Genomic DNA, 26,313 nt, shown 5'->3' on the forward strand with positions numbered 1-26,313 from the left:
TCACCCGGCTCCTCCCAAGCCGATACGGGCAGGACCACAGCCAGGCAGGCTCAAGCCCCCTGCCCGCCCCCCACCGCAGTAACACAGCCAGCCACACTCACAGCCATGCACACAATCACAGCCGTCCACAACGACAGTCACAGGCACAACGACAGCTGCTCCTATCCACTGGGACCCACAAGCACCGTCTCAGACAACTGCGGCTCCCCACAGCCATGCACACACCCACATCACTCACAACCACCCCTCCCACACACGCCCACGTACCATCCCACTCATGACCACGGTTCCCCGTGCAATCAGAGCCCCTCACAACACATCACACACACAACCACAGCCGCACGTAGCCATGACCACACACGCCGGCACGCCTCCGCTCACACACAACCACGCATGCGCGCGCCGCTCCGCCCCCCCCCCCCCCCCCAACCCTCGCCAGACTCACCATAGTCCACGCCCGGTTCGCAGGCCCTGTCCAGCCGGTCCTCCAGGGTGACCTCCTCCTCCGTGTGCATGAAGCAGTTCTCTGTGGGGTGGGTGGGTGCGTGGGCGGGGGACACGGTCTAAGTCCCGCTTCTCGTTCAGGGCCTACCACCCACGGGTACGCCCAGCCCTCCTGAGTCACCGCCCCCACCCCGTGGAATCAGGGATCCAGTGGGCGTGGCCACCCCTCCTGGCGCCTGCGCACCCACCCTCAGCACAGCGGCATGTATCTTTGTGGCAGAGTTTGTCCAGCATCCCGTCCTCCTTCTCCGGGTGGTAGAACCGGGTGCAAGCTTCATCTGTGGGCAGAGGAGATGGGGAGGGCTAGGGCCTCCACCCCAGAGACCACACCTGGCGGGGGCTCAGTTTCCCAACTTCAGTCCATCAGACCTGCTGAGGCCAGGTCCCCAACCCTGGGGCCCTCAGACCCCTAACTCCCATATCCCCAGGACCACCAGACTCCTAACTCCTGGATTCCCGGAACCCCCAGACTCCTCACTCCTAGATCCCTGGGACCCCCAGACTCCTAACTCCTGGATTCCTGGGACCCCTAGACTCCTAACTCCCAGATCCCTGGGACCCCAGGCCCTAGGACAGCTGCTCACCCAGGTTGTAATAAGAGTACACCTTGACTGCCCCAGGCTGTATAAGCCCCACATTAAAGTACTGGTGAACTTTGAAGGCTAGACAGTCCTCCATGGTGTGTGAGACCTGGAAAGAAGGAGGAGGTTGGTCAAGGGGGTGACATGGGAGGAAGCCCAGCATGGGGTCTGGGGGTTGGAGCAGTGGTGGAGAAACTGAGGGATCAAGGAGGGATATGGGTGGGGATAGATGGGGGGGAGCAGGAATCTTTGCCAAAAGATTAATGAGCAGTTCATCAAATCCATTTTTTTTTCTCCACGGCTCACGGCTAGATTACACTTCTCGGCATGTTTTCAGTTCCATGCGGCCATGTGATTGAGTTCTGGCCAAGGATTGCTATCTATATCCTTAAAAACATTCCATGGTTAACAAGACTGCAATAGACATTTGAAAGTTGCTAAAAGATTAGACCTTAAAAGTTCTTAACACACACACACATACACACACACACACTTTATAACTCTGTGAGGGCATGGATGTAACTAACCTTATTTTGGTAATTATTTCCCAATATATACACATATCAAATCAGTACACTGTACATCTTAAACCTACACAATGTTATGTGTCAGTTAAATCTCAATAAAGCTGCAAAAAATAAAGAGAAAGGAAGAAAGAAAAAAAGGGAAGAAGGGAGAGATGAAGGAAGGAAACAGATATACATATATATGTACATATACATAGGCATCATGTATATTTGGAGGAAAATGCTAACAATTAGTGAATTTGGGTAAAGGTTATATGGAACTTCTCTATTGTGCTCTGAAATTTGTCTGTAAGGTTGAAATTATATAAAAATTTTAAGGTACAAAAATTAAAATACAAACAAACAAAACAAAACCCATTAAAAAACCCATCTCATGCACAACCCCGTTTTCTTCTAGAAAGGATGGATCCAGCAGAAGAGTCCAAAATCCTAGGGATTACAGAACCACGAGGTGGAAGGTACGTGGATCCCTGAGTGACCACATGGAGTAGAAGTCCCCTTCCTTACCTCCCATACCAGCTGGACTTTACACGACTGAGACATACAAGTCTCTTGTGTTGAGACCCCCATATTCTTAGGGGTTTTATTATAGTAGCTAGTGTTGCTTATGCTGACTAATGTGGGGTGAGGGTACAGGGAGTTAGCAGGAAAGATATGAGCATAGGAGAAGGGGAAGAAATAAGCAGGAAAGAGAAGGAATCATGTTCAAGATAAAGACAGCAAGAGAAGGCTAGATGGAGAGAAAATAAGAGAAGAGAGAAATGCTAGGGGGTTGGGAGCAAGGGAAGTCCTTTTTCTCCACTGAGCACTTTTTTTTTTAACCAAGGTGATTTTTTTCAATGGTTGTTTAAGACTCTGATTAGAAGAGGCTGGAGGGAGCAAGTGAAAAATGAGGTTGGAACATGAGTGTTCTGAAGGTGAGATCCAGACTTCCCTGGTGGCGCAGTGGTTAAGAATCCGCCTGCCAATGCAGAGGACACGGGTTTGATCCCTGGTCTGGGAAGATCTCACATGCCGCCGAGCAACTAAGCCTGTGTGCCACAACTACTGAGCCTGCGCTCTAGAGCCCATGAGCCACAACTACTGAAGCCCGTGCGCCTAGAGCCCGTGCTCCGCAACGAGAGAAGCCACCGCCATGAGAAGCCTGCGCACCACAACGAAGAGTAGCCCCTGCTCACCGCAATGAGAGAAAGCCCGCGTGCAGCAATGAAGACCCAATGCAGCCAAAAATAAATAAGATAAATAAATTAAAAAAAAAAAAAGGTGAGATGCTTCTAGAAGGTGGGCTGACCTTTTTTACATGCCCTTTCCTCCCACACCAGCAGCCCAGACCCTGTCTCCCCTAGGCTGGGGCTGGCCTGAGCTGGAGACAAGGCCAACGGAGAAGGAGAGGCCAGCCAGGTAGGGGTCAAGATCCCAATGGAAGCCTTACCTTGTCCAGGTAGATGATGAGGGTATTCTTTGTGGAGTCTTTGTTCAGCTCATACTTAGAGATGTATCTGTCGACACCAGTGCTCAGCTGGGGAAGGGTGGGGCTTGTGAAAATCCCTCCTGCATCCCCTTCCCTCCCTCCAGCTTCTTCCAGACCCTGGGCTCCTTCCCATGGATCCCAGCCCCCGAGCCCAAGACCTTCATACCAGTTTGAGGTCATCAATATCAGGAGAGAAGCCAGTCATCATGGATATATCCAGGATTGACATAGTGACATCCTGGTCTCCCAGGTACCTGGATGGGGCAGGGGCAGAGGGGTTGGGCCCTAAGGTGGGGTCACTGCTTGAACAAGGGGGTCATATCAGGGACTGAGGCCTCTAGTTCCCACATAGCAGCATAGAGTGAGGTTCGATTTTAGGAAGCATTCCCCCAAGGGGAATACAGGAAATGTAGCATAATGATCAAGGTGATTAATTGCTCAGGTTCTGGAGCCCAACTGCCTGGGTTTAAATCCCAGCTCTTTGTAACATTTGATGAGTTACTTAACCTCTCCCTGCCTTAGTTCTAGAGAATGAAGATATAAGAATATGGGCATGTCTCACTTTGCATGATTCCGTTACCATGGTCTAGTTCATTGGCACCAGTCCCTCAGCACCATGGTTCAGATCTCAGTACCACGGTATATTCATCGTGAGTAATGGCATAAAGTACAAATCTTGTTGCTAGCTCTTCACTCCACCAATCACTTCATAAATAACAGATGCACCTCACAACCAATGACCAATCACATCCCTTCTTTCAGAGTCTGTTGGGTCACTGAGCATCCGTTATTCAGTTCACACACAGACAGCAAGGTGTGAGTCGTGTTACTCCTTTCTCTCACAGTGGAAAAAACCTGTGTGACAGTTTACAAAAATGGATCACTGAAAGAGGGAATTGGCCAACAAAGATGGAAGCACAGCCATGAAATGAAGAGTGGTAACACTGGAAGTAAAATTTGAGTAGAGGGCTTCCCTGGTGGCGCAGTGGTTGGGAGTCTGCCTGTCAGTGCGGGGGACACGGGTTCGAGCCCTGGTCTGGGAGTATCCCACATGCCGCGGAGCGGCTGGGCCCGTGAGCCACAATTGCTGAGCCTGCGCGTCTGGAGCCTGTGCTCCGCAACAAGAGAGGCCGCGATGATGAGAGGCCCGCGCGCCGCGATGAAGAGTGGTCCCCACTTGCCACGGCTGGGGAAAGCCCTCGCACAGAAACGAGGATCCAACACAGTCATAAATAAATAAATAAATAAATAAAAGAACGTGAATTTCTTTAAAAAAAATAAAATAAAATAAAATAAAATTTGAGTAGAACATAAATGGAGTTAGAGAAAAAATAGCAGACCATGGGGAGGTTGACCCCGCTGCCATTTGCAAGACTAGCTGTGTGGCCAGGGGAACTTAGTGAGGCAAACTGATCAACATAAATGAGGAAAGCGGTTGTGACAAAAAGGATGTGGATGTCCCAGAGGAAGGGACACCAGCAAAAACCATCACATTGAAGGGTCTCTTGGATATCTGATGACATTGAAAGCTCCAAGAATGAAATGTCGGAAGTTGACCCAAACTTAGAAGGGAACGTGACAATTCACTATGGCACGAAAAGATGCTTGCTTTATCTCATAAGTTATACAAAGAGAAAAGAGGAGACACTGTCCCAACCACAGTGCTTTGGATAAGTGTTTTACAAAGGGGGGAGAAAGAAACCCAACCAATTGTTGTCTCAGTGTTCCAATGTTATAAATTACAGTGTACTCAACAAATACTCATCTTACTATACTTTCGTTTCTCCAGACCTTTAAAACGGGGAGTGTGAGAGTTTTTGATGTTGTGACTAAAATTTTTAAAGGTCATGGAACACCATAGGTCAAAAATAGTCATGTACCACAGTGTTCATTGCAGCTCTATTTACAGTAGCCGGGACATGGAAGCAACCTAAGTGTCCATCGACAGATGAATGGATAAAGAAGATGTGGCACATATATACAATGGAATATTACTCAGCCATAAAAAGAAACGAAATTGAGTTCTTTCTAGTGAGGTGGTTGGACCTAGAGTCTGTCATACAGAGTGAAGTAAGTCAGAAAGAGAAAAACAAATACCGTATGCTAACACATATATATGGAATCTAAAAAAAAAAAGGTCATGAAGAACCTAGGGGCAAGACGGGAATAAAGACACAGACCTACTAGAGAATGGACTTGAGGACACGGGGAGGGGGAAGGGTAAGCTGGGACAAAGTGAGAGAGTGGCATGGACATATATACACTACCAAAGGTAAAATAGATAGCTAGTGGGAAGCAGCCGCATAGCACAGGGAGATCAGCTCGGTACTTTGTGACCACCTAGAGGGGTGGGATAGGGAGGGTGGGAGGGAGGGAGATGTAAGAGGGAAGAGATATGGGGACATATGTATATGTATAACTGGTTCACTTTGTTATAAAGCAGAAACTAACACACCACTGTAAAGCAATCATACTCCAATAAAGAAGTTTAAAAAAAAAATAAAATAAAGGTCATGGAACAATTGTAATTTCATGGATGATTAAGATGACTTTGTACAGACTCAGCTTACATTGTCATTGCTAGTCTCGCACTGTCATGCAAAGTGAAGACTGCTTGCTGTCTCCTTGTGGGTATTCAGCACAGGACTAGATGCACAATACGCTCTCAGAAAGCATTAAGCATCACAGTTATTATTTGTAAGAAGTCTTGCTAGAGACAGAGGGATGGCCAAGGTGAACCCCAGTGACCTATCTCTTACCTCGTACAGATGTCAAGGATCATGGAGCCTTTGGCGTCCTGAGGCTTCTTGACTAGAAACACAGAAGACAGAAGGATGGGGGAGGGGGGTTCCTGGGTTCTGATCCAAGAGGGAGGGAGACATTAGAATGGGGGTGGTGGAAGGGTGACAGATAGGGTCTGTACTCCTTTTACCTGGTTCGGGGGCTGGACGTATGGAAACCCGGAGGTCAAACTTTTTGCAGGTGACTTTGCCTTTGAGTTTGGCGTGGTACACGGTCACCACCTGGCGAGACGGGAGGGGAGACAAGGTGTCAGCCCACTTGACTTGGGAAGGAGAGGGTGCCTCTGGGGCAGAGGAGCCTAGAGAAAGTGGTGGGCCAAGAAGGTGTGGGTTCCCGTTCCTTACCGACAAGGTGCCCTGTCCTCTCCCTTGAGCTGTTAATGTGAAATCCTCATTTTCCTTGGTCTGTGGGGAGTGGGGAGAGAGAAGAGAGAGCATTGGGAACCAAGCCTTCCCCTGGCTGTGATGGTCATCTGCCCTCCCTCCTGCCTCCTGGCAAACTCTGACTGGCATGGAGGATGGAAGTGAGGAGGGTTTGGCCGGGTGGCTATACCTCTTCTGAGCGCAGGAGGCTAGCAGATTCCCAGAGGATACGATGCCTGATCAGAGAGTTGCGGCTGGGTAGTTGGATGGACACATCCAGGTTCAGCTCCTTGTGATCAGGGACATCTTTCTGGTACTGGGCCAAGGCTTGGAACACCATGAAAGTGGCCTGTTGCCCATGACAGAGAAAGAGGGTGAATCTGGGAGACTGAGAAAGCGATTAGAATCCACTGAAGGACGAAGAGACGCAGATCAGACTTGGGGCACTGAGGCTGTGACCTAGAACCCACCAGAGAGGGTGAGAATACGACTGGGGGTTGCTGGATACCGAGGACATGTCCTAGAACTCTCTGAGTGAGAGAGGTTCAGACCAGAACTTGGAGACACTGGGAACATGTCTAGAATCCACCAGAAAGTATAGACATAAGACTGAAAGTCTAGCCACACTGAGAAGGTGGTCTAGACCCATCCAGAGGAGAGAGTCTAAGACAAGAGTTTAGAGGCGCCGAGAATGTGTCTAGAACCCACTCATGAAAAAAAGAATAAAATTGGAATCTGGGAACACTAAGCATCTGATCTAGAACCCAAAATTGACACTGAGAATGTGATTGAGAGCCCATCAGAAAGAAAAAGGGTTAAACTGGAATCTGAGGTTGCTGGAGTTTGAGGTTACTGAACCCATGGTCTAGAACCCATTAGGGACTAGAATAACTGAGAACCTGGTCTAAAACTCACAGTAAGATGTGGTAACACTGAGAGCTTGATGGAACTGAGAACATGGCCTAGAGCCCACCAGTGGGAGAGAAAGGCTTGGATAATGGCCTAGAATCATTAAGAACCTGGTCTAGAACCCACCAGTGAGACAGGGTAACATTGGGGGCCTGGTGAAACAAACATGATCTAGAACCCACCAGTGAGACAGGATAAGATGGGAACCTGGTGGAATTGGGAACATGGTGTAGAACCCACTGGGGGAGAGAGAGGCTCACACCTGAACCTGGGCCCTGAGAACATGATCTAGACACCAGGATGGAAAAGGAGGCTCAGAACACAGCTTGGGGCATCCAGAATGTAATCTAGAATCCATAGATGGGTTTTCAATTAAAAAAAAAAAACATTTCTCAACTTCATCCCAATCATCCTGGCTCATGGGACAGAAGCACTGCCTCTCTTGGTCTGAGTGTCCTCTCCAGAAAGCTAATGGGAGGCCATAGGAGGTTGGGATGCAGGTGCCTGGGGGTGTGAGGCTACTTGCCTGCGTGGAGCCGTAACCACCTCCGTAGTATCTCTGCTCATTGAGCCAGCGCACAACAGGAGGCACAGTGTCAAAGTCTTTGAGCAGCAGCAGAGCCAAGAGGGCGTAGGATGTGGCTTCCACGTTGTAGAGCTTCTGGCCACGCTCCTCCCAGCGGTTCCTTTCTGCAGGGAGAACCCCCACCCCCCAATGCTCACTGCTCTGTCCAGCCTGTAAATAGCTCAGAGAAAGTTCAGAAAAAAGACTCATACTAGACCTCTTGGTGTTCAGGTGTCCTGGCCCACATTCAAGGTCTTCAGTCTGCTGGCTCCTGCCTCATCCTCTTCCCTCATTAACCTTCACTTCTCCATCTGAATTCTGAACTGCAGCCCCACTGCAGGAGATTCCCTAAACTTGCCATGCTCATTCTTACCTCTGAGCCTTTGCGTATTCTGTTCCCTTGACTTGGAGCACCTTTTCTCTATCTCCTCCTGGTTAGTTCCTACCCACCCTGTACAATTCAGCTTCAATGGCACTCCAAGACTGGGTGAGGCTCTTCTTCCTCCTGTCTCTCAAAGCATCCTGTGCTTCTCCTGTCCCAGCACTATGACGCTCTACAGTAATCTATTAACTCATTTCTTTCTTCAATTGGAGTGCGAGGCCATAATGGCAGGGGCTGTGTTGTGTTCACTGTGGCGTCCCAAGTGCCTAAGAAAGTAACAATGGCAGAGACTGTCACTAAGAACCATACCCTCCTCTTCCTGGGTACACAGTTGGACTACATCTCCCAGATGCCTTTGCAGGTAGGTATGGCCACATGACTGAGCTCTGGCCAATGGAATGTGCACGGCAATGATGGGGCCCCTTCCATGTCTGGTCCACCTCCCTTGCACAGTCTTCCTACTTCCCCTTCAGCTTGGATGGGATGTGTTCTGAGGCCCCAGAGTGGCAGAGCCTGGAAAAGATAGAGGCCTGGATCCCTGCATCACTGTATGGAGGAGAGCTGTTCACCAACAACAAACTTTTGTTGTGTTAAGCCACTTTAGTATATGTTACATTATGTTACTTGAGATACGTTATTATCAGTGAGTGCAAACTTGATACAGTGTCATCACTGTGCTGAATTCCCTATGGCATTATCCTATCGAATCCTAATTACCCTTGAGATAATGATAATATTACTAACAATATTAAAGGCAACGATGTTATCAGTGATAGAGCTCTTACCATATGCTAGACCCTTTTCTACTTGCATTATTCATTTAATCTTTACAACCACCCAATGACATAGGTATCATTTTAAGATGAGGAAACTAAGGTCCAGAGAGGTTAAGCAACTTGTACAAGGTCAGACAGTGAGAAAGTGGCAGGGTGGGATTTCAATTTAGATCTGTCTGATGTCAGAGCCCATGTTCTTAATGACACCTCACTGCTGTGTCATAGCAAGTGCTCAACACACAACATTCAACATTGTTGAATGAATTGTGCAATGAACCTTCTTGTGTGGCTTACATTGAGAAATTTTCACACCATAGAGTCATCCATCCCAGTGCAGCTTAGAGCCATGCATCCCAGCTTGAGAGGGCCACCCTCAAACCCCAGCCATGCATCCCTCTTTACCCCTCCAGGCTGCCCCTCACCTGTGGCTGTGTTCAGAAATTTGTTGAGGAGGTCATTCTCCAGCTTGCCCAACAGAGCCAGGGCGTAGCCAGCAATGGCCACAGTGTATGGTCTTCGCAACTCTAGGTAGTGGTCTTCAAGGAAGTCTCCTGCCTTAGTGATGCTCCGCCCCAGGCTCTATGAGAAAGAGGATTGGGTACCCTGGTCAGGTGGGCGTTGCTGCCACGGAGAACTGGTAAGGATCACATAAGCATCACTTCCTGGGCACCAGGTGGTTTCTGTCCTTGGGACCTATCTGTCTTGGATCTGTCTATTTTTGAGGGTTTCCCATTGTGAGCTGCTTTGTTGCTGAGTACCTACTCTGTGCTGGGGTGGGGGGTGGGGCGGGGGAGTTTATATACCCCGTGGTGTGCTAGTAAATGTTTAACAACCAGCTCTCCAGTGGAGGCATGGGATTGGGGGGTGGGTGGGTAGAGGGGTTGCTAGTTTATAGATTGCCAATTACTGTGGTGTAAAAACTTCCACAATGGTCAATTTCAAGCTACTAATGTGATGTCCCTGAACATGGAGTGCGGAAGAGATGCCCCCAAAAGGCACTCGTGAGCTAGTATGAGGCAGATTCAGCACACCAAGGGAACACCTCTTATCCAATCACTATCATCATCACAGCTAGCCCTTACTATGTCCCAGTCATACATCCGCTCATTTAATCTCACAAAATCCTATGAGACAGGTACTATTTTCATCATTATCCGACTGCGCAGATAAAAATACTGTGACTCAGAAAGATGGGGATCGGGGGAAGACATGATTTGAAGTGTTTGCTGATTTCCATGGTGTCAATACTACCATGGCTGATTTCAACCTAGCAATGTGGCATCACTGAATGTAGATTTGGGAAGAGATGGGCAGTAACACAACATCATATAATATTTCCACCATACAGATACAATAGACATAAATAACCTCAAGAGGATAATGATAAAAGGTAGCAAACTATTTAGGAAGTGATACATTTTAAGTGTTTATTACCTGTGTTTTTAGTGTTTAATGTTTGCAGTTTAACTGTAAGTTTATACAGTTTAATTTTTAACAATGATTGTGTTCAACAACCAGCTTGCAAAGTCCTGGAAATTTAACAACTGGCTTCCACAAGCTGGGCAGCACCCTGTTGATTTAAATGACAGCAGTCTGGTTCCATAGCCTATGCCATACTTCATGCTGTGTTGTAGAAGAAACAATCCTTTTGCCTGCCCAGCTATCCCTCCTACATCTGTCCTTGATTGTTGTAAGAATACCTCCTCCCTTTCATTCACGTGGCCACAGTGGAAGCAGCCATATTTGCCCACTAAGACCTACTTCCTGGCCTCACCTGATTGGTCCAGGGGTGAATCCCTGACCCAAGCTGAGCCAATCAGAATCCTTCACTGGGAACCTGAGCTGTAGCCTTGGTCTGACTATTTCCCCAAGGAAGACAGCCATGTTCTGCCAGGCAGGCTGGATGGCAGGGAAAAGTTGAATTATTGGGCAAGAAGGGAATGAAAGACATGTGAGAACATGAAGAACAAAGCATCCTGGCAGAGTCCCTGAGGCTATTTTCATTTTCTTTTTTTTGGCTGCACAGGCATGTGGGATCTTAGTTCCCCAACCAGGGATCGGACCTTAACCACTGGACTACCAAGGAAGTCCCTACTTTCATCTTTGAATTCGATAAATTCTTAGATCCCTAAAATAAATTTCCCATCTATTTTTGTACGATCTAGGTCACATGTATGATAACTAGGACACATGTGTGACACCTAGGACAACTCAGAGAGTCCTAAAAAAAAAAACCCACAAAGATTATTATACCCATTTTACAGATGCACACACTGAGGCCCAGCAAGGGGAAGTGCCTGAGAGTCAGGATTTAAGGTCAGTTTTGTCTGACCCCACAGTTCTAGTGCTCTTTTCTGCTATAATTTCTCTCAAATCTTCAAGGTTGGAACCAGGAAGGCCTGGGTCCCTCTTGGGCATAAAAGGTAACAGCCCCCTCCCCTCCACCTCTTTTCTGGGGTTCTGAGGAGGGAGAAGCAGCTGGCTGAAGGGGAGATCCTGAGGTTCCCCACTAGGGTAACTAAAAGTCAAACAACCCACTCTCAAAACCCCAGGGCAAAGCAGATGGAGTGATTACAGATTCTCAGGAGCCTGTCTTTCTAAGCTTCTCTGCTTCAGAACCAAGACTAGAGGAAAAGGGGATAGCAATGAGCCAACATTTTTAATGCTTTTCCTTTTGGGGTCATGGACCCCTTTAAAAATCTCCTGAAAGATCCCTCAGACTAAGGTAATAATCTTGAGGATTCCGCCCCCACTCCCCTTTTAGCTCTGTGTCCTGAGTTTTCTTTAGGCAAGCAGCAAGGATACAGATGTAGGAGTGTTGTGGAAAGCAAGCTGAAGGGGCTTTTGTTGAAATTGGCTACAACTCTCTGACAATGGTAAAGCAGGCAGAAAGGACCCGATCTTTGATTTCTCTGTGCCTCAGTTTTCTCTTCTGTAAACTGGGGATAATAAGAGTAGCCTACCTCTTGGGCTGTTACAAGGATTACAGGACTTAAACTTGTCACACTCTTAGATGATTTATCTTAGTTAGATACTCTTATGGCCGCTGTGGGGGTTGTTACCACACTGGGAGGACTGGAAATGGCTGGAAAGCAACACCTCACCTTCCCAGGTGGATGTGTCCTGGGTGGGGGAGAGGAAGAAGGGAGAGAGCAGGGGACACTTACGTTGACCTGTGCGTCGCAAATGTCTTCAGCCTCCTGCAGCGCGATGAGAACAAACGCCGTGAGGGACACGTCTTTCTCCTCGGGATTCTTGAAGCCACCCTAGAGGAGAAGCAGGAAACAAGGATAGGGTCACCAGTGTGTTCCCACACGCCAACCAACCCCCGCCTGTAGGATCAGCCGGTCAAGGCAGGGCTGGGTCTCTTCCCAGTTTCTCCCCAGGAGGGTCAAGCTCTTTGGTATTCATTCATTCATTTATTCATTCTGCAAATGTCGCTGATGCTGTGGTCGAGATGTTGGATGAAAACCAGACTCCGGCCCCAGCCCTCATGGAACTCCCCATCTGGTAGGGGAGACAGATAGGAACCAACCAGCTCATCAACAAATATATAATTACAAACTGATGAGTGCTGCACGGGAGAAGTGGATGTGGCATTGAGAATGGATAGTGGGAGGGTGACTCAGTCATGGATAAGTGTCCCTGAGCAATGGTAGCTGGAACCACAACCTGAACAGTGAGTAAAAGTAAAGTCTCAAAGAGGGCAGGGGTTAGCATGCCAGGCAGCAGGAACAGCATGTGCAAAGGCCCTGTGTCTGTATAGAGCAAGGCTCCCAGCAGTACAGACGGAGTGTGGAAAGAAGGAGGTAAGGCTATGAGGCTGGAAGCCTGAAAGGTCAGGCTAAGGCATCAATTCTCCAACTTAAGCACACCTGGTGGGGGTGGTGGGGGGAGGGTGTTAAAACTCAGATTCCTAGGCGTCGCCCCTAAAGTTTCTGATTCAGTGCATCTGGAGTGCAGCCTGAGAATTTCTGACATTTTGCATTTCTAACAAGTTTGCAGGTAGTGCTGATGCTGCTGGCCTGGGGACCACACTTTTAGGGCCACAGCTCTGAGTTCTGTGTTTAAGAGCAATGGGGAGCCAGGGGAATTTCATTTTGCACCAGATTCTGCAGGTCTCTGGTTTTTGCAAGGGAGGAATGACACTTTCAGTTCCCTCATTTCCCTGTTCCCACACACAGTGAATTGGGCAGTGGGTGGATGGCGGGATCTTCCTCCAGTCTGTCCTGGGATGCTCAGGTGCCCCTCTCCCCCTAGCCTGCCCCGAATCTCTGCCTCTTACAATCATTTCTTGGTGTATCACGGGCCCATCCTCCTGGAAGACTCCATCAGGCTTCTGCTTCTCTAGGATCAGCCATTTGACGGCCCCACAGAGGACCTGGGAGTCGATGGCGATGAGGTTGGAGGCCAGTGCAAAGACCTTGACCACGAAGGCTGTCAGCCTGGTGGGTGGGTACAGAGCATGAGCCAATTGTCTCTGGGATCCGTAGACTGGCATCCCAGCCAACCAATGAGCAGAGAGAGGCAGGGCCTAGCCTGGTTGGCCCAGGTTCCCTTCCCAAAGCTCAGGACCCAGCGTTGCATGCAGGTTACACAGCGGGCTGGTACCTTGATTCTGGGTGGCGACCCGCCTAGACCACCCCAGGCCGGGATGCAGGCCCTGCTCAGGGAGGTGCAAGGCTGAGGATGGGCAAGCTGATCGTGGAGACTCACCAGGTGCTGGGTGGCCGTTTCAGGAAGGCGGCGTAAGCCGAGTTGGGTTGTCTGTAGGCCAGCTGCTGGGTGTACCCTGCAGGGAAGAGAGAAGTGTCACCAGAGGCTGAGTGGAGGGGGCGGCTGGGGTGGGTAGGCCAGGGAGGGGAGGGGCTTAGAAAGAGGATAAAGATTCTGTGAGGGGCGGGACAGGGGTCCAGAGAGGAAAGGTGGGGGCTCTGGGCAGGGGACGGGTGTATGGGAGGGAGGGGAGCTTAAAGCGGAGAGGGACTCAGAGAAGGTGGGAGGATCAGAGAGAAGAAGGGGAAGGAGTTCTCGGAGGAGAGGGGATTCAGAGAGAGGAGGGTTCTCAAAATGGGTTCTCAGGGGCAAGGGGGCCTCAGCGGGGGAGGGAGCTCAGAGAGGGGCTCAGAGAGGGGTGAGGGGGTGGGCTCAGAGGAGGGGCGGGGCCTCAGGAGTGGAGGGGGCGGGGCCTCGAGGTGGGCGGGGTCTCAGGAGTGGAAGGGGCTCCGAGGGGCAGGGTCCAGGGGTGGAGGGCTTTCACAGGAGCGGGTCTCAGAGAGGTGGAGTCTCAGGGGTGGAGGCGGCTCCGAGGGGCGGGTGGGGCGCACACCCTTCTTGATGAGCTCCAAGGCCTCCTGCCGCTTCTCCAGGCCGAACTTCTCCCACTGCTCGGTGTTGTCTAGGTAGTGCACCGCGATGACCGTGGGCGTCATGCTGATCATGTTCTGCTCTCCGCAGCCCGAGGGGGTTTGGATGAGGTGCTTCAGTCGCTCCCCGTTGATGGCGTCCTCTGTCATCTGGGCCACTGGGGTCCCTGCAGCCGGGCGTGAGGATGGCACTCAAGTCTGGGGCTGCCCCCAGCGTTTCCAGGCTCTGACCAGCCAGGGCCCAAGGGGTCAGGCACACAGCTGGGAGCATGTGAGTGATGGAAATGATGCACGGCGGAGTGGCTAGAGGGGGCTCTGCATTTGTGGGCGGTGGGAGTGGGCTTCCGCTTCACAGGGCAACTCCGGTCCCTGGGTCCTCTGGTTACACCAGTGGTAAAATAATTCCAGGAACAACCACCATGAATACTTTTATTATGCTTAATGCTATTTGCTAGGCTCTGTTCTAATACCATACAGTATCTCATTTAATCCTCCCAACAACCCTTAGATATCAATACTATTATTCCGCCCCTATCACAGATGAGGAAACCAAGGGTCTCCTCCCAAAACCTTACAGCTCTCAAGTTGCAAGGTGCCTTTCCAGCTCCGTCTTGTCCCTTCTCGCCCCAGTTCTCCATCCGAGGCAATTAAATCCAGAATTTCTGCTCTTGAACTATACCGCTCTTTATCAGCAAAAGCTATTTGCTGAACTAAGTACTGCCTGGAGCCTTCTATAAAGCAGATTAAGGAGGGGTTCTAGCTGAAGAGGAGGTGGGAGACACAGTGGTTAAATACTCCTGGGATTAGATGGAACTGGGCTCCCTTCTCAGGAGTCATGGCCCCGCAACACCATTCTGGGTCCCCTGGGATTGGGGCCAAGGGTATCTCACCTTGCAGGAGGATCTTGGTCTCTGACTCCGTGTCTGGGACTTGGTCACTGAGATTGGCAGCTTTGATTTCCTCTCGCTGCACTCCCTCTGCCGGGTGAATGGGAGACACCGATGGCACCAGCCCCCTCCCATCCCACCCTGCATCACCACCCAGGCCTCACCCCCTCTGCCTCGCTGACTCACTTTGGCCCAGATGTTCTGGATCCAGTGTGCGAACGGCCACAGTTTTGTTGACTCTCATTCCTTCTGGCTGGACAGTGTTGGGGGTAGGGGGAGTCGTGTGAATAAAAGGGCAGACGGACAGTCAGCAGGGCACTGTTCTTGGGATTACTATAGCACAAGGCATGATGGCCTCCACCTGACCTTAGCTGTGTGACTGGAAGTCAGTTACTTAATCTGTCTGTGCCTCAGCTTCCTTCCTTATAAGGAGGTAATATAAACATCTACCTCATACCCACTGTTGTGCAAATTAATAATAAAATTATAAATTAATGAAGAAATAACAAGACCTTTAGAAATCTTCCTATGTGCCTAGAAGATTGCTTTCCTGGGGTTAATTCATGTAATCTTCACAACAACCCACTGGAGTGGGTACTGCTATTATCAGTGCCATTTTAAAGATGGGGGAACTGGGGTACAGACAGGTGAAGTAACTTGCCCAAGGTCACACAGCGAGTAGAACAGAATTTGGGCTTGAACCTGGTAGTCTGGCTCCAGAGTCTGTTTTTAACCCAAATGCCTCTCAATGGGCTAAATAAAATAAAAATAAAAATCTAAAAATAAAACAAATAATATAAAAGTAAAACAAAAATTTTAAATAAATAAATAAGAATAAATAATAAAGAAAAGAGAAAAAGAAAAAATAAATGAAAGAATGTACATAAGTACTAACACAGTGCCTGACACATAAGTGCTCAATTAAAATAGGGGCTATCTTAATTAGAATCAAAGGCCCAATGTGAGCTGTCATGTGTCTACAGATAAACCTTTTTATTTAATTTATTTATTTATTTGGCTGCACCCTGCGGCTTATGAGATCTTAGTTCCCTAACCAGGGGTCGAACCTGGGGCCCCAGCAGTGAAAGCACCGAGTCCCAATCACTGGACTGCCAGGGAATTCCCATCAAGATTATTAAAGTCAAAAGAAAACTCCTATGCTGAAATGTGTTACAAAATGTTATATTTGATATTAAAATATATTTTAATGAAAAAAATATTATTGATCTTTGTTTGAGCTTTCGGGTGCCCCCTAAAATTGTGTGCCCAAGGAGAATACCTCACTTGCCTCACCCTAATCCCGGCCCTGCTTCCAAACCTCCAGGACTCCTGAATTTCCTAAGGTTGGCCTGGGTCTCTAACCTGGGTTGACAGCACAGGGAGAACAGGAGCCTTTCCTGAGGGACAAGGGGCAGCAGGTAACCCAAGGACTCACCACGACCTTCAGGGTCTTCTTGACACCATCACTGATGAAGCGGTTGTAGACAGCAGCCTTGACCTCCACCTCATGGAGGCCGACCTTCAGGGGCACAATGACATAAGGCACGGGCACCGAGGACTTGGGTGGGATGATTAGAGTCTGCTGGTGGCGCTTCTTGGCAGTTGCCAGGCTACAGAAGGCTGGATTGTAGAGCAGTTCCACCCTCACCTGCCGGGGAGAGAGAGTATCAAGTCAGGGGAATGTGCCACAGACCCTCTTCTCCAAGCCCCCATCATGCTTCCATTGCACCAGGGGCCCACCTTGAGCTCTTCCACCTCCCGGTAGTTGTAGAGGACAGCTCGGATCTCCACCTGCTCATTGCGCACAACAGAGTAGGGTAGACGCAGGTCAATGAAGAAATCCTGCATCACCGTGACCTCATAGGGGTCAGCCACACAGATCCCTGCCCGGGTGGAAACAGAACACGAAGTGTCAGGGGTGGGGCGGGGGGTGGGCAAGGTGGACTGGATCCAAGTTCAGGTCCAAGTTCTTGCCCCTACCAATGTCTCAGTGCTTACCTCTGACCACTGGAGCTGTCCCAAGGTCAGCCTGTCTTTGCAGAAGCCCACAGACGAACCATCATTAATGGTGATAACTTACAGATGGTGGTGGTGGCTGGGAGTTGCCATGATTTAATGGTTCCCATTTTCTTTGTAATTTTACTCATAGATAGTTGTGTAGGAGGGAAGAAGGCAAGCATAAATGAAGGGTCTATATGTACAATCTCCAAAATGGTAGCCCCAAGTGGTCACTGGGCACTTGAAATGTGGCTAGCTCCAGTGAGAACTGGATTCCTACTTTTATTTCCTTTTAATTAACTTAGATTTAAACTTAAAAACCAATGCTCATTGTGAATGTAATAAAAACCACTGACTTGTTCACTTTCAAATGGTGACTTTCATGTTATGTGAATTGTATCTCAATTTTAAAAACGATGCTTGATTCAGTGATTGGAAAACTTTTAAAGTTTTTAGTTTAAGTATGTTTAGAACAACTTGGATGGGCCAATCTACCTTTTCAGCTGTAAATTTTATGGATCCCAAAATACAGATCAGAGTATTTTCAATGAAAAGCTAGCATCCTAATTTAGATGCACTGTCAGTATAAAATACATGGCAGATTTCGAAGGCTTAGTACAAACAAAAATAAAATACATGATTAAAAATTTTGAGATATTAATAGGTTATTCTTAAACATTAATAGATTTGCTATTGTAACATGATTAGTGTGGTAGTGGTTTTGCAAATTTTTACAAAATGTTGAAATAATAATATTTTGGATATATTTGGATTAAATAAAATGTATTATTAAAATTGATTTAATCTACTCCATTTTTGTGGGGCTACCAGAAAATTTTAAATGACATACACAGCTTGCATTATATTTCTAATGGACAGTGCTGATCTACATTGTAAAAAGTAATAGGACACCTCAACTAAAATTGGAGAAGGGAAGACCTGTAGAGGGAGCTCTGATGTCCTACTACTCACTTCAGTTATCCCAAACAGGAAGATGTTATCCCAAACAGGAAGATGTCAACAGATCCCAACAGGAAGAAGCTTCAATTACAGACCCCAACTGGAAGAGATGTTTGCACTCCCAAGCAGAAAGTGCAATTAACTTACTACAGCAGGAGGAAGGAAGATTTTCTTCCTGCCCAGCAACAAGCCCAGCCAATGAAAACACTGCAGCTCAGCCAATGAGAAGCTGTCTTACCTGAACTGTTACTTTCCTCCAATGAGGAAATTTTTCTCTTGCTGATGACTTGTTTGCCCTACCCTTCATTCTATAAAAACCTTTCATTTGTACAACTCCTCTGAGTATCTCTCTGCTTGCCAGATAAGATGCTGCCCAGCTCATGAATTGTTTAACAAACCCAATTAGATCTTCAAATTTACTCAGTTGAATTTTGTTAACAACATCGAGCAAAACGATGCTTAAAAACAGTGGTTACTTGTGATACAGCAGTTACCAGATTAAATGTAAGCAAAGTGTCGATGCAAGTGAAATTTGTGAAAACATTATCACATTAATAATAATGTTACACCAAGAAATCTATTAAGATTGGAGGGAATTCCCTGGCGGTCCAGTGGTTAGGACTCCCTGCTCTCACTGCTGAGGGTCAATCCCTGACTGGACCAGGGTTCAATCCCTGCTTGGGGAACTAAGATTCCACAAGCCACGCAGCACTGCCAAAAAAGAAAAAATAGGAAGATCTGATAATTTTTCGTATTCTTCAATGGCAGAAAAAATAATAATCAGAGGCTTGAACAAAATCCTTATTTCCCAATCTACAGTCATTTACTCATCACCCTCGGGGGGTTTGCTATAGTCACTGGTTTAATTTACCATTTCTTACCTACTATTTACATTTTTAAACTCAAATTTAATTTACTACGGTGCATGAGAACCCAGGTTCTTGTTCTATAAACAGGAGGTTACCTCAAGGAAAACAAAATGATTTTGTAAATACTGGTTAGCTTGTGTTGTCCGCAGAAAGCTAGACCACTCTCTCTTTGTTTAAAAAAAGGAGTTAAACAAGAATTAGAGACAAGGTGAAGACATCCTTGCACTAGACTTAGCTTTTCTCCTTGAATGAGATGGAAGGAAGAATGGAAAGAGAACCAAAAAAGGAATGACTTCTGATACACAATTCCTGTCACTTCAAGGCAGTGAAACAATTATTCTGTGTGATACTGTGACAGTGGCTACAAGTCATGATGTATTTATCCAAACCCATAGAATGTACAACACCAAGAGTGAATCCTAATGCCAACTATGGACTTCAGTTCATAATAATGTATCAGTATTGGTCCATCCATTATAACAAACGTACCACACTAATGCAGGATGTTAACAATAGGGGAATCTGGGGGAGAGAGGGGTACATGGCACCTCTCTATACTTTTTGCTCAATTGTTTCTGAAAACCTAATACATTTTAAAAAAATCTCTTAGTTAAAAGATAAATGAGGGACTTTGCTGGTGGGCCAGTGGTTAAGAATCCGCCTTCCAATGCAGGGGACGTGAGTTCAATCCCTGGTCTGGGAACTAAGATCCCACGTGCCACGGGGCAACTAAGCCCGTGAACCGCAACTACTGAGCATGCAAGCCACAACTAGAGAGCCCACGTGCTCTGGAGCCAGTACGCCACAACTAGAAAGAAGCCCTCACGCCACAACGAAGAGCCCGCGCTGCAACTAAGACCCCACACAGCCAAAAAGTAAATAAATAAATAAATATTTTTTAAAAAAGAAATGACAACGCCAGAAACTAACACAACACTGTAAATCAACTATACTTCAATTAAAAAAAAAAAGAAAGAAAGAAATGACTTCTGATGCCTGCTTTGTGTCATTTAAGGAAGCATCTATGCATCTCCGAAAGGCATTTACCCTTTGATCCCTAAAGTATGTTCGACTCCAATAATAAAAATAATAGCTCACACTCATTGAACATTTACAATGTGTCAGGTACTATTATCACTATTATAAAATCCCAACACTTTGAGTGGGTACTATTTCTATTGTGCCCATTTTATGGATGAGCACAGAGAGGCTGGGTAACTTGACTAAGACCACACAGCTGCCCAGAGGAGGACCTGGGATTTGGACACAGGCACTTAGGCTTGGGAAGCTCCCTGCTTTTAACCTTACTGACTCTTTAATTCCTAATAGCTCACAAGTCTAAAAATTTCAAGTTCTATTGGTTATGATGCTACAGTCTTTATTCTGAAGTTTGGATTCCTGAAAGTTTCATTCACTTGTGATCCTGGGCAAGTCACCTTCTTTCCCTGGCTTCAGTGTCCTCATTTGTAGGAGAATCATAGTACCAACCTTATAGGGTAGCTGTGAGCATTAAATGAGATAATATGTAGAGAGTTAATAATGTTGAAAAGATATCACAGGCAAGATCTAAAAACCACAGGGATTCTGCCCCACCCCACCCCCGGGGACATTTGGTAATATCTGGGGACATTTTGGATGTCACAACTAGGGAGATGCGTTGCTACTGGAATCTAGCAGGTAGAAGCCATGAAGATACCCAACATCTTATATTGCACAGGACAGTCCCCTGCCACAAAGAATGACCCAGCCCAGAATGACATCAGGGATGAGACTGAGAAATGCTGGTGCAGGGAAGAACTCTTCCAACATTCATGTCCATACAAATCTCCCGGGGATCATGTAATAAAATGCACATTCTGGCTGAGCCTGTCAGGAGTGACTAAGATTCTGAATGTCTAACAAACTCCCTGGGTAAAGCTACTTTACCAGTTTGCAGCTGGTCCAGGGAATAGGCTTTGAGGGGCAAGGATCTAACCGTGGTTTCCAACTTTTTTTTTTTTTCAAGCTGCAGGAACTTTTTTTTTAGGTAAAGGAAACCTCACACAGAATCTCGATATATGGAAATGTACAACAGGCGAATACGAAGATGCTCTGATTTGAAACAGGGATGGGGGCCCCAAACTAGAACTGTGCTGAGTGGCTTTGGAGTCTCAGGCAGAAGGAAAACTATGTGCTCTGTGTATATGGTTTCATCTGCCATCATCACTTGTTCAAGAGAAGTTAGCAGAAAATTGCAATTCCTTCCATTAGAAGCAAGATAGGCAAAGAAGCAGATTTTGAAAATCTTGAAGCCAGGAAAGTAAAATGATAATAAAGTATAATTTATGATAAATTACAACTAAACACACTTATACTAGAGTATATTAAATTCTGAGTTTGGTATAAATAAAATACACTTAACGTTGTGAGTTTTAATACACCTATTTTTAAAATGTTTTAGTGTTTTCAATAGTTTTTCAACTACTTTAATGCTCTGGAAAAAAATTAACCTTTAAAATATACATAAAACATGCATATGGGGCACATCTTTCCTTTTGCCTCAAACTCCATTATGGCTCGGTACGGTGCTGGTTTATATTTAAAATCTGGATATTCTGTACAACATGGTTTTTTTTGCATTCATTTTGATTTTTTTCCAAAAACACTATTGCATGAAAATATGATTTATCTTGATGACTGAGATTTTTGGCACCCACTTAATTTTGCATTCAAAATCAGTGCCTCACTCTCCTTGCCCCATTCTCAGACCTGCTATACGTCATCCATATTTGGCTAGGGTGTGGCAGGGTCTCACACCCAGCCCTTGGTGGCGGTGGGGAGGGAGGGCAGGGGGGGTACACATACACCTTCTTTTGTCGTGTTTCACAATCTAACCACCAATGTTTCAATCACTCATTTCATCCCGCTTCCTCTTTTATTTGTTCTTAATTGCTTTACCCAATATCATGGCAACATCACCCCTGCAAAGTTTTTGTTGCTGTAAATCATTCTGTATGATACTATGATGGTGGATACATGTCATTATACATTTGTCCAAACCCATAGAACGTACAGCACCAAGAGTGAACCCTGACCTTAGCTAAGAACTTGCAGTGATCATGAGGTATCCATGCATCCTTCGATTGTTACAAATGCACCATGCTGGTGGGGGATGTTGATGGTGAGGGAGACTGTGTCTGTGGTGGGGAAAGGGGTATACGGGAAATCTCTGCACCGTCCTCTCAATTTTGCTCTGAACTAAAACTGCACTAAAACTAAAATCTATTTACAAAAAGCACAATGTCACTCACATTCTACACTCTAATGCCTCTCCAGGAACCAGGGGAAAGTGCCAGCCACCAGGAAACAAAGGATCTGTCAGGATTGAATGAGAAAATGCCCGGGTGGTTCTGGGGTCCTGGCCTCCTGAGGACCAGGCCACCATCCTCTCTCACCTTTCTTGTCTGACAAGCTCACAGCCAGAATCTCCCAAGTGGTGATGGAGTCTTTCAAAAACACGTTCATGAGCTTCGTGGAGATTCTGGATTGGGGAGGGGAGGCATTAGAAGATACGTAGCAGGGTGGAGGGGGAGAGCTGGTAGGGAGGGGCCCCAAGGGACAGGGTTGGAGGGGGGGGCTGGCAGGTGGGCACGTGTAGGTAGCCCCAACTCTTCTAGGCTAGGTTGTGTGATTCCACAATGATTCCAGAAAAGAGGGGGCATTGAGGTGCATGCAAACTCAATGTCCAGTCTGGGGTGATGATCGGGGCTGGCCTGGGGGTGGGCTGAACTGGGAGCATCCCAGCCTTACCCATTTTTGTCTGCGACTTTAAGGTCCTCAACAATGGTCCACAGCCAGCTCTCTGGGAACTGGCTTCGGGAAATGATGTCCTCCTCCGGGATTATTTCATCATCCAGGTCACCTGCGGGGGTGGGGGGGGGGTGGTGGGAGTTAAAACAGACCCACTTTCCCCGCCTTCCCCTTTTAGATATTTATCTCTATAATACCCTGGAGGGATTCCTAGCAGCGACACACCTAGGGTCACGTGATCACTTCCAGGGACCCTAGGCACATTTGCCTCTGGGGGCTCCTTTCTCCATAAAAAAAATTAAATATCATATTTTACAATTCTGTTGGTAGAAAGGTGAAAATAAGCCAGACTGAACTGGATGGATTTTTTTTTCCCCATCTTTGATTTTCAAGGGAATGAAAACATTTGCATGAATGAGCCTCTAAAAGCATCATTGGCCCTCAAGCACCATGCCTGCTGTGTCTGATGGTTAAGTCCATCCTGAAAGCAACGGGGTGAGTTGAGAGGTTCCCCAGACTTGATGGAGATTGCTGAAGAGATGGTGGCCTTTAAAAGCCAGCTTGACCCCGTCAGCACGAAGCTGGGCTGGAATGAATAGAGTTCAACCCTGGCTGGGCTTTCCTCAAAAAATGATGAACAGATTTTAATTTGGCTCTGGGTCTGCCTAACGACAAAGTACGTGGAATTCCATAGATGCCCCAATCCACCCATACTCTGGAATAATCCATCGAAGTGCCCTTGGGGTACTAGCTTTTAACCAACCCTCTGTCTCATCCCAATTGGCTAAAGAAATGACACAATGCTGGGAAAAAACAAACAAAAAACCACCCATGGGGCTTCCCTGGTGGCGCAGTGGTTGAGAGCCCGCCTGCCAATGCAGGGGACATGGGTTCGAGCCCTGGTCTGGGAAGATCCCACATGCCGCGGAGCAACTAGGCCCGTGAGCCACAACTACTGAGCCTGCGCGTCTGGAGCCTGTGCTCAGCAACAGGAGGGCCTGCAATGGTGAGAGGCCCGCGCACCGCGATGAAGAGTGGCCCCCACTTGCCACAGCTAGAGAAAGCCCTCGCACAGAAACGAAGACCCAACACAGCCATAAACGAATAAATAAATAAATAAATAAATAAAAATTAAAAAAAAAAAAAAACAAAACCACCCATGTGTGTTAATTACACCCCAGTAAATCAGAAGTTTTGTCCAAATTTCCTCTTTGCGAAAGAAAAGTCTTGGGTCACTGGAGCAGAGAGCACCATGTCTAGTTATTGCAATTTGCAAAGAGACTGAAGGTAGAAGTCTTTGTTCATGTGTGTTGGGAATCTTTGTGTCTTTGGAGGGGGGGAGGGTTGGAGGAGTTGCTATCTTTCCAGATAAAGGAATTTAGACCTATTTGACCACTTTGGCAATGGCTGCCTTTGAGAGGTGCCTGCAAACATTCAGTTTTGACAAAGCCCATCCTGGCAGAAAAGTCCTTCTCTTAATTAAGACATATTAAAAGATGTTTAAAAAAAGGGGGGATCAGTTCACACCGGGGTCCTCTGCCTCTCAGCCGATGGCAGTGGGGACTCTTGTTAATTCTGTAAATGCCACTTTGTGGTGGAGACCATTCTGGTTTTGCTTGAAATGGGCTTCTAAGAGAATTTTCTCTTGGCTTTGCTTAAGACTGACGTGGCCGGAGATATAAAGTTTCAAGTGTGTACATCCAGAACTGAATGAATGAATGAATGAATAAACATTGATTAGGCATAAATTAGGCACCTCTCTTTGGAAGGCAACATTAATTAGTTTTCTTTGGTAAAGGCAAGGCTAGAACCCATCTTAGTCTTCCCATTGGCAACTAGTGTGACCAGCCCTATCATCTAGAACGTTCCCTCAGACCATGGATGTCCTGGGCACTGCTAAGGTTAAACTTCAGAGTGACAGGGCCAGGGCCAGGATGAGCCTCCCAGGCAGGAAATTCCTTTGCCTCAGGATGAGCCTCCCAGGCAAGGGAAGAAGGACCTAGTCCCCCACTGGACTGGGTCCTTCTTCCCTCAGACCTGAATCACCTAGCTCCTCATCTGAAGCCTTCTTTCCTCCTCAGACAGGCGCCTCCTCTCTCCTCGGACAAGCACCTCCCCCCTTGGACAGGCACCTCTTCCCCCCTTGGATAGGCACCTCCTTCCCCCTTGGACAGGCACCTCCTCCCCCCTTGGACAGGCACCTCCTCCCTTGGATAGGCACCTCCCCCCCTTGGAAGGCACCTCCCCCCTTGGACAGACACCTCCTCCCCCCTTGGACAGGCACCTCCTTCCCCCTTGGACAGGCACCTCCTCCCTTGGATAGGCACCTCCCCCCTTGGACAGGCACCTCCTCCCCCTCGGACAGGCACCTCCTCCTCCCTTGGACAGGGGCCTCCTCCTCCCTTGGACAGGCACCTCCTCCCTTGGACAGGCACCTCCTCCCCCCTTGGACAGGCACCTCCTCCCTTGGATAGGCACCTCCCCCCTTGGACAGGCACCTCCTTCCCCCTTGGACAGGCACCTCCTCCTCCCTTGGACAGGGGCCTCCTCCCTGCTGCCGGACTCACTCCTGGCCAGCTCCAGGGTCCCGTCGCGGCTGTGCTGCAGCCGCAGCTGGGCGATGTATTCGCAGCAGTCCAGGAAGGCCTTCACGCATGCGTCGCCTTGCAGGATGAACTGGGCCCGGCGCTGGCACGGGAACTTCATGAGGTTGTCCCGCATACCGTCCTCACAGCACTTGCGCAGCTCCTTGTTGTACTGACCCGCTGTGGGAGCACAGATCCCCCGCCCCGCGCGCCCTCAGCCCGGGCCTCGAAGCAGGAGGCCCTCAGGACAGACCCCAGGGAGAACTTCCCCACGGCCAGGTCCTCCCCCTCCCTCTCCGTCTGGGATCCCGTAGGGGCTGGATCTCGGGTGGGAAGCGGTGGGCGAGCGCCGAAGGAGGGCTCCCACCTTTATCCATCCTCTTTTCCATGAGCTGCACCGAGCGGCGTCGGCGGGCGGCTGGTTTCGGGCACTGAGGATCTAAAGGCGGGTGGACCAGGAATCAGATGGGTTAGGCACCTACTGTGTGTCCTTGGTTTCCTCCCCACAGTAGTCCCCCGTGAGGTCGGGGTGTTATTGCTCCCATTTGACAGATGCAGAAACTGAGGCTCCGAAAGAAGTAATTTGCTAGATGGTTGTGGAGGCGGGACTTCAATACCCCCACCCCCATCCCAGAGCGCTGCCCTTAACCTGTTCTCAGTATCTGGGAGGTGGAGGCCCTGTCCCTCCCTAGCCCTGCTGCTGGCTGCATCCTCACCTGCCCTCTGGGCGGTCTGTAAGCCTTTGCTGGTCTTGAGGGCCAACCCTGCATCCGTGAAGACGCCGGCATAGTCACTTCCACTGCCTGGGGTGCAGCCAATGTCTGCCTTCTCCACAATGTCCCAGATCTGCAGGGGGGAGTGGAGGCCGAGAGTGTGGCGAGATCGGGTCAGCCGTGCCTCCACCGACCGGCCAACACGTCCATCCAACCCCACCTCATCCATCCTCATCCTGGTCCCCAGGCTGGCCGGCCATGGTGGAC

General features: G+C 48.2%; 1 protein-coding gene across 1 annotated transcript in view; it reads right to left on the reverse strand.

Moving 5' to 3' along the window:
* Positions 1-26,313, reverse strand: part of C3 (complement C3) — a 35,366-nt gene that overhangs the window by 644 nt on the left and 8,409 nt on the right. The window contains exons 15-38 of the mRNA XM_082456998.1: positions 26,050-26,179; positions 25,701-25,772; positions 25,316-25,513; positions 22,749-22,860; positions 22,394-22,479; positions 16,873-17,015; positions 16,568-16,780; positions 15,319-15,385; positions 15,136-15,222; positions 14,209-14,412; positions 13,596-13,671; positions 13,165-13,324; positions 12,047-12,145; positions 9,302-9,458; positions 7,683-7,846; positions 6,438-6,596; positions 6,230-6,289; positions 6,016-6,106; positions 5,843-5,894; positions 3,250-3,337; positions 3,045-3,131; positions 1,089-1,194; positions 693-782; positions 446-526 (exon numbers count right to left, since the gene is read on the reverse strand). Coding sequence (XP_082313124.1) covers positions 446-526; positions 693-782; positions 1,089-1,194; positions 3,045-3,131; positions 3,250-3,337; positions 5,843-5,894; positions 6,016-6,106; positions 6,230-6,289; positions 6,438-6,596; positions 7,683-7,846; positions 9,302-9,458; positions 12,047-12,145; positions 13,165-13,324; positions 13,596-13,671; positions 14,209-14,412; positions 15,136-15,222; positions 15,319-15,385; positions 16,568-16,780; positions 16,873-17,015; positions 22,394-22,479; positions 22,749-22,860; positions 25,316-25,513; positions 25,701-25,772; positions 26,050-26,179 — 2,782 coding nt within the window. The remainder of the gene's footprint in view (positions 1-445; positions 527-692; positions 783-1,088; positions 1,195-3,044; positions 3,132-3,249; positions 3,338-5,842; positions 5,895-6,015; positions 6,107-6,229; positions 6,290-6,437; positions 6,597-7,682; positions 7,847-9,301; positions 9,459-12,046; positions 12,146-13,164; positions 13,325-13,595; positions 13,672-14,208; positions 14,413-15,135; positions 15,223-15,318; positions 15,386-16,567; positions 16,781-16,872; positions 17,016-22,393; positions 22,480-22,748; positions 22,861-25,315; positions 25,514-25,700; positions 25,773-26,049; positions 26,180-26,313) is intronic.

The sequence above is a fragment of the Balaenoptera physalus genome (assembly GCF_965194825.1).
Source record: "Balaenoptera physalus genome assembly, chromosome: 3".
Classification (NCBI taxonomy): domain Eukaryota; kingdom Metazoa; phylum Chordata; class Mammalia; order Artiodactyla; family Balaenopteridae; genus Balaenoptera; species Balaenoptera physalus.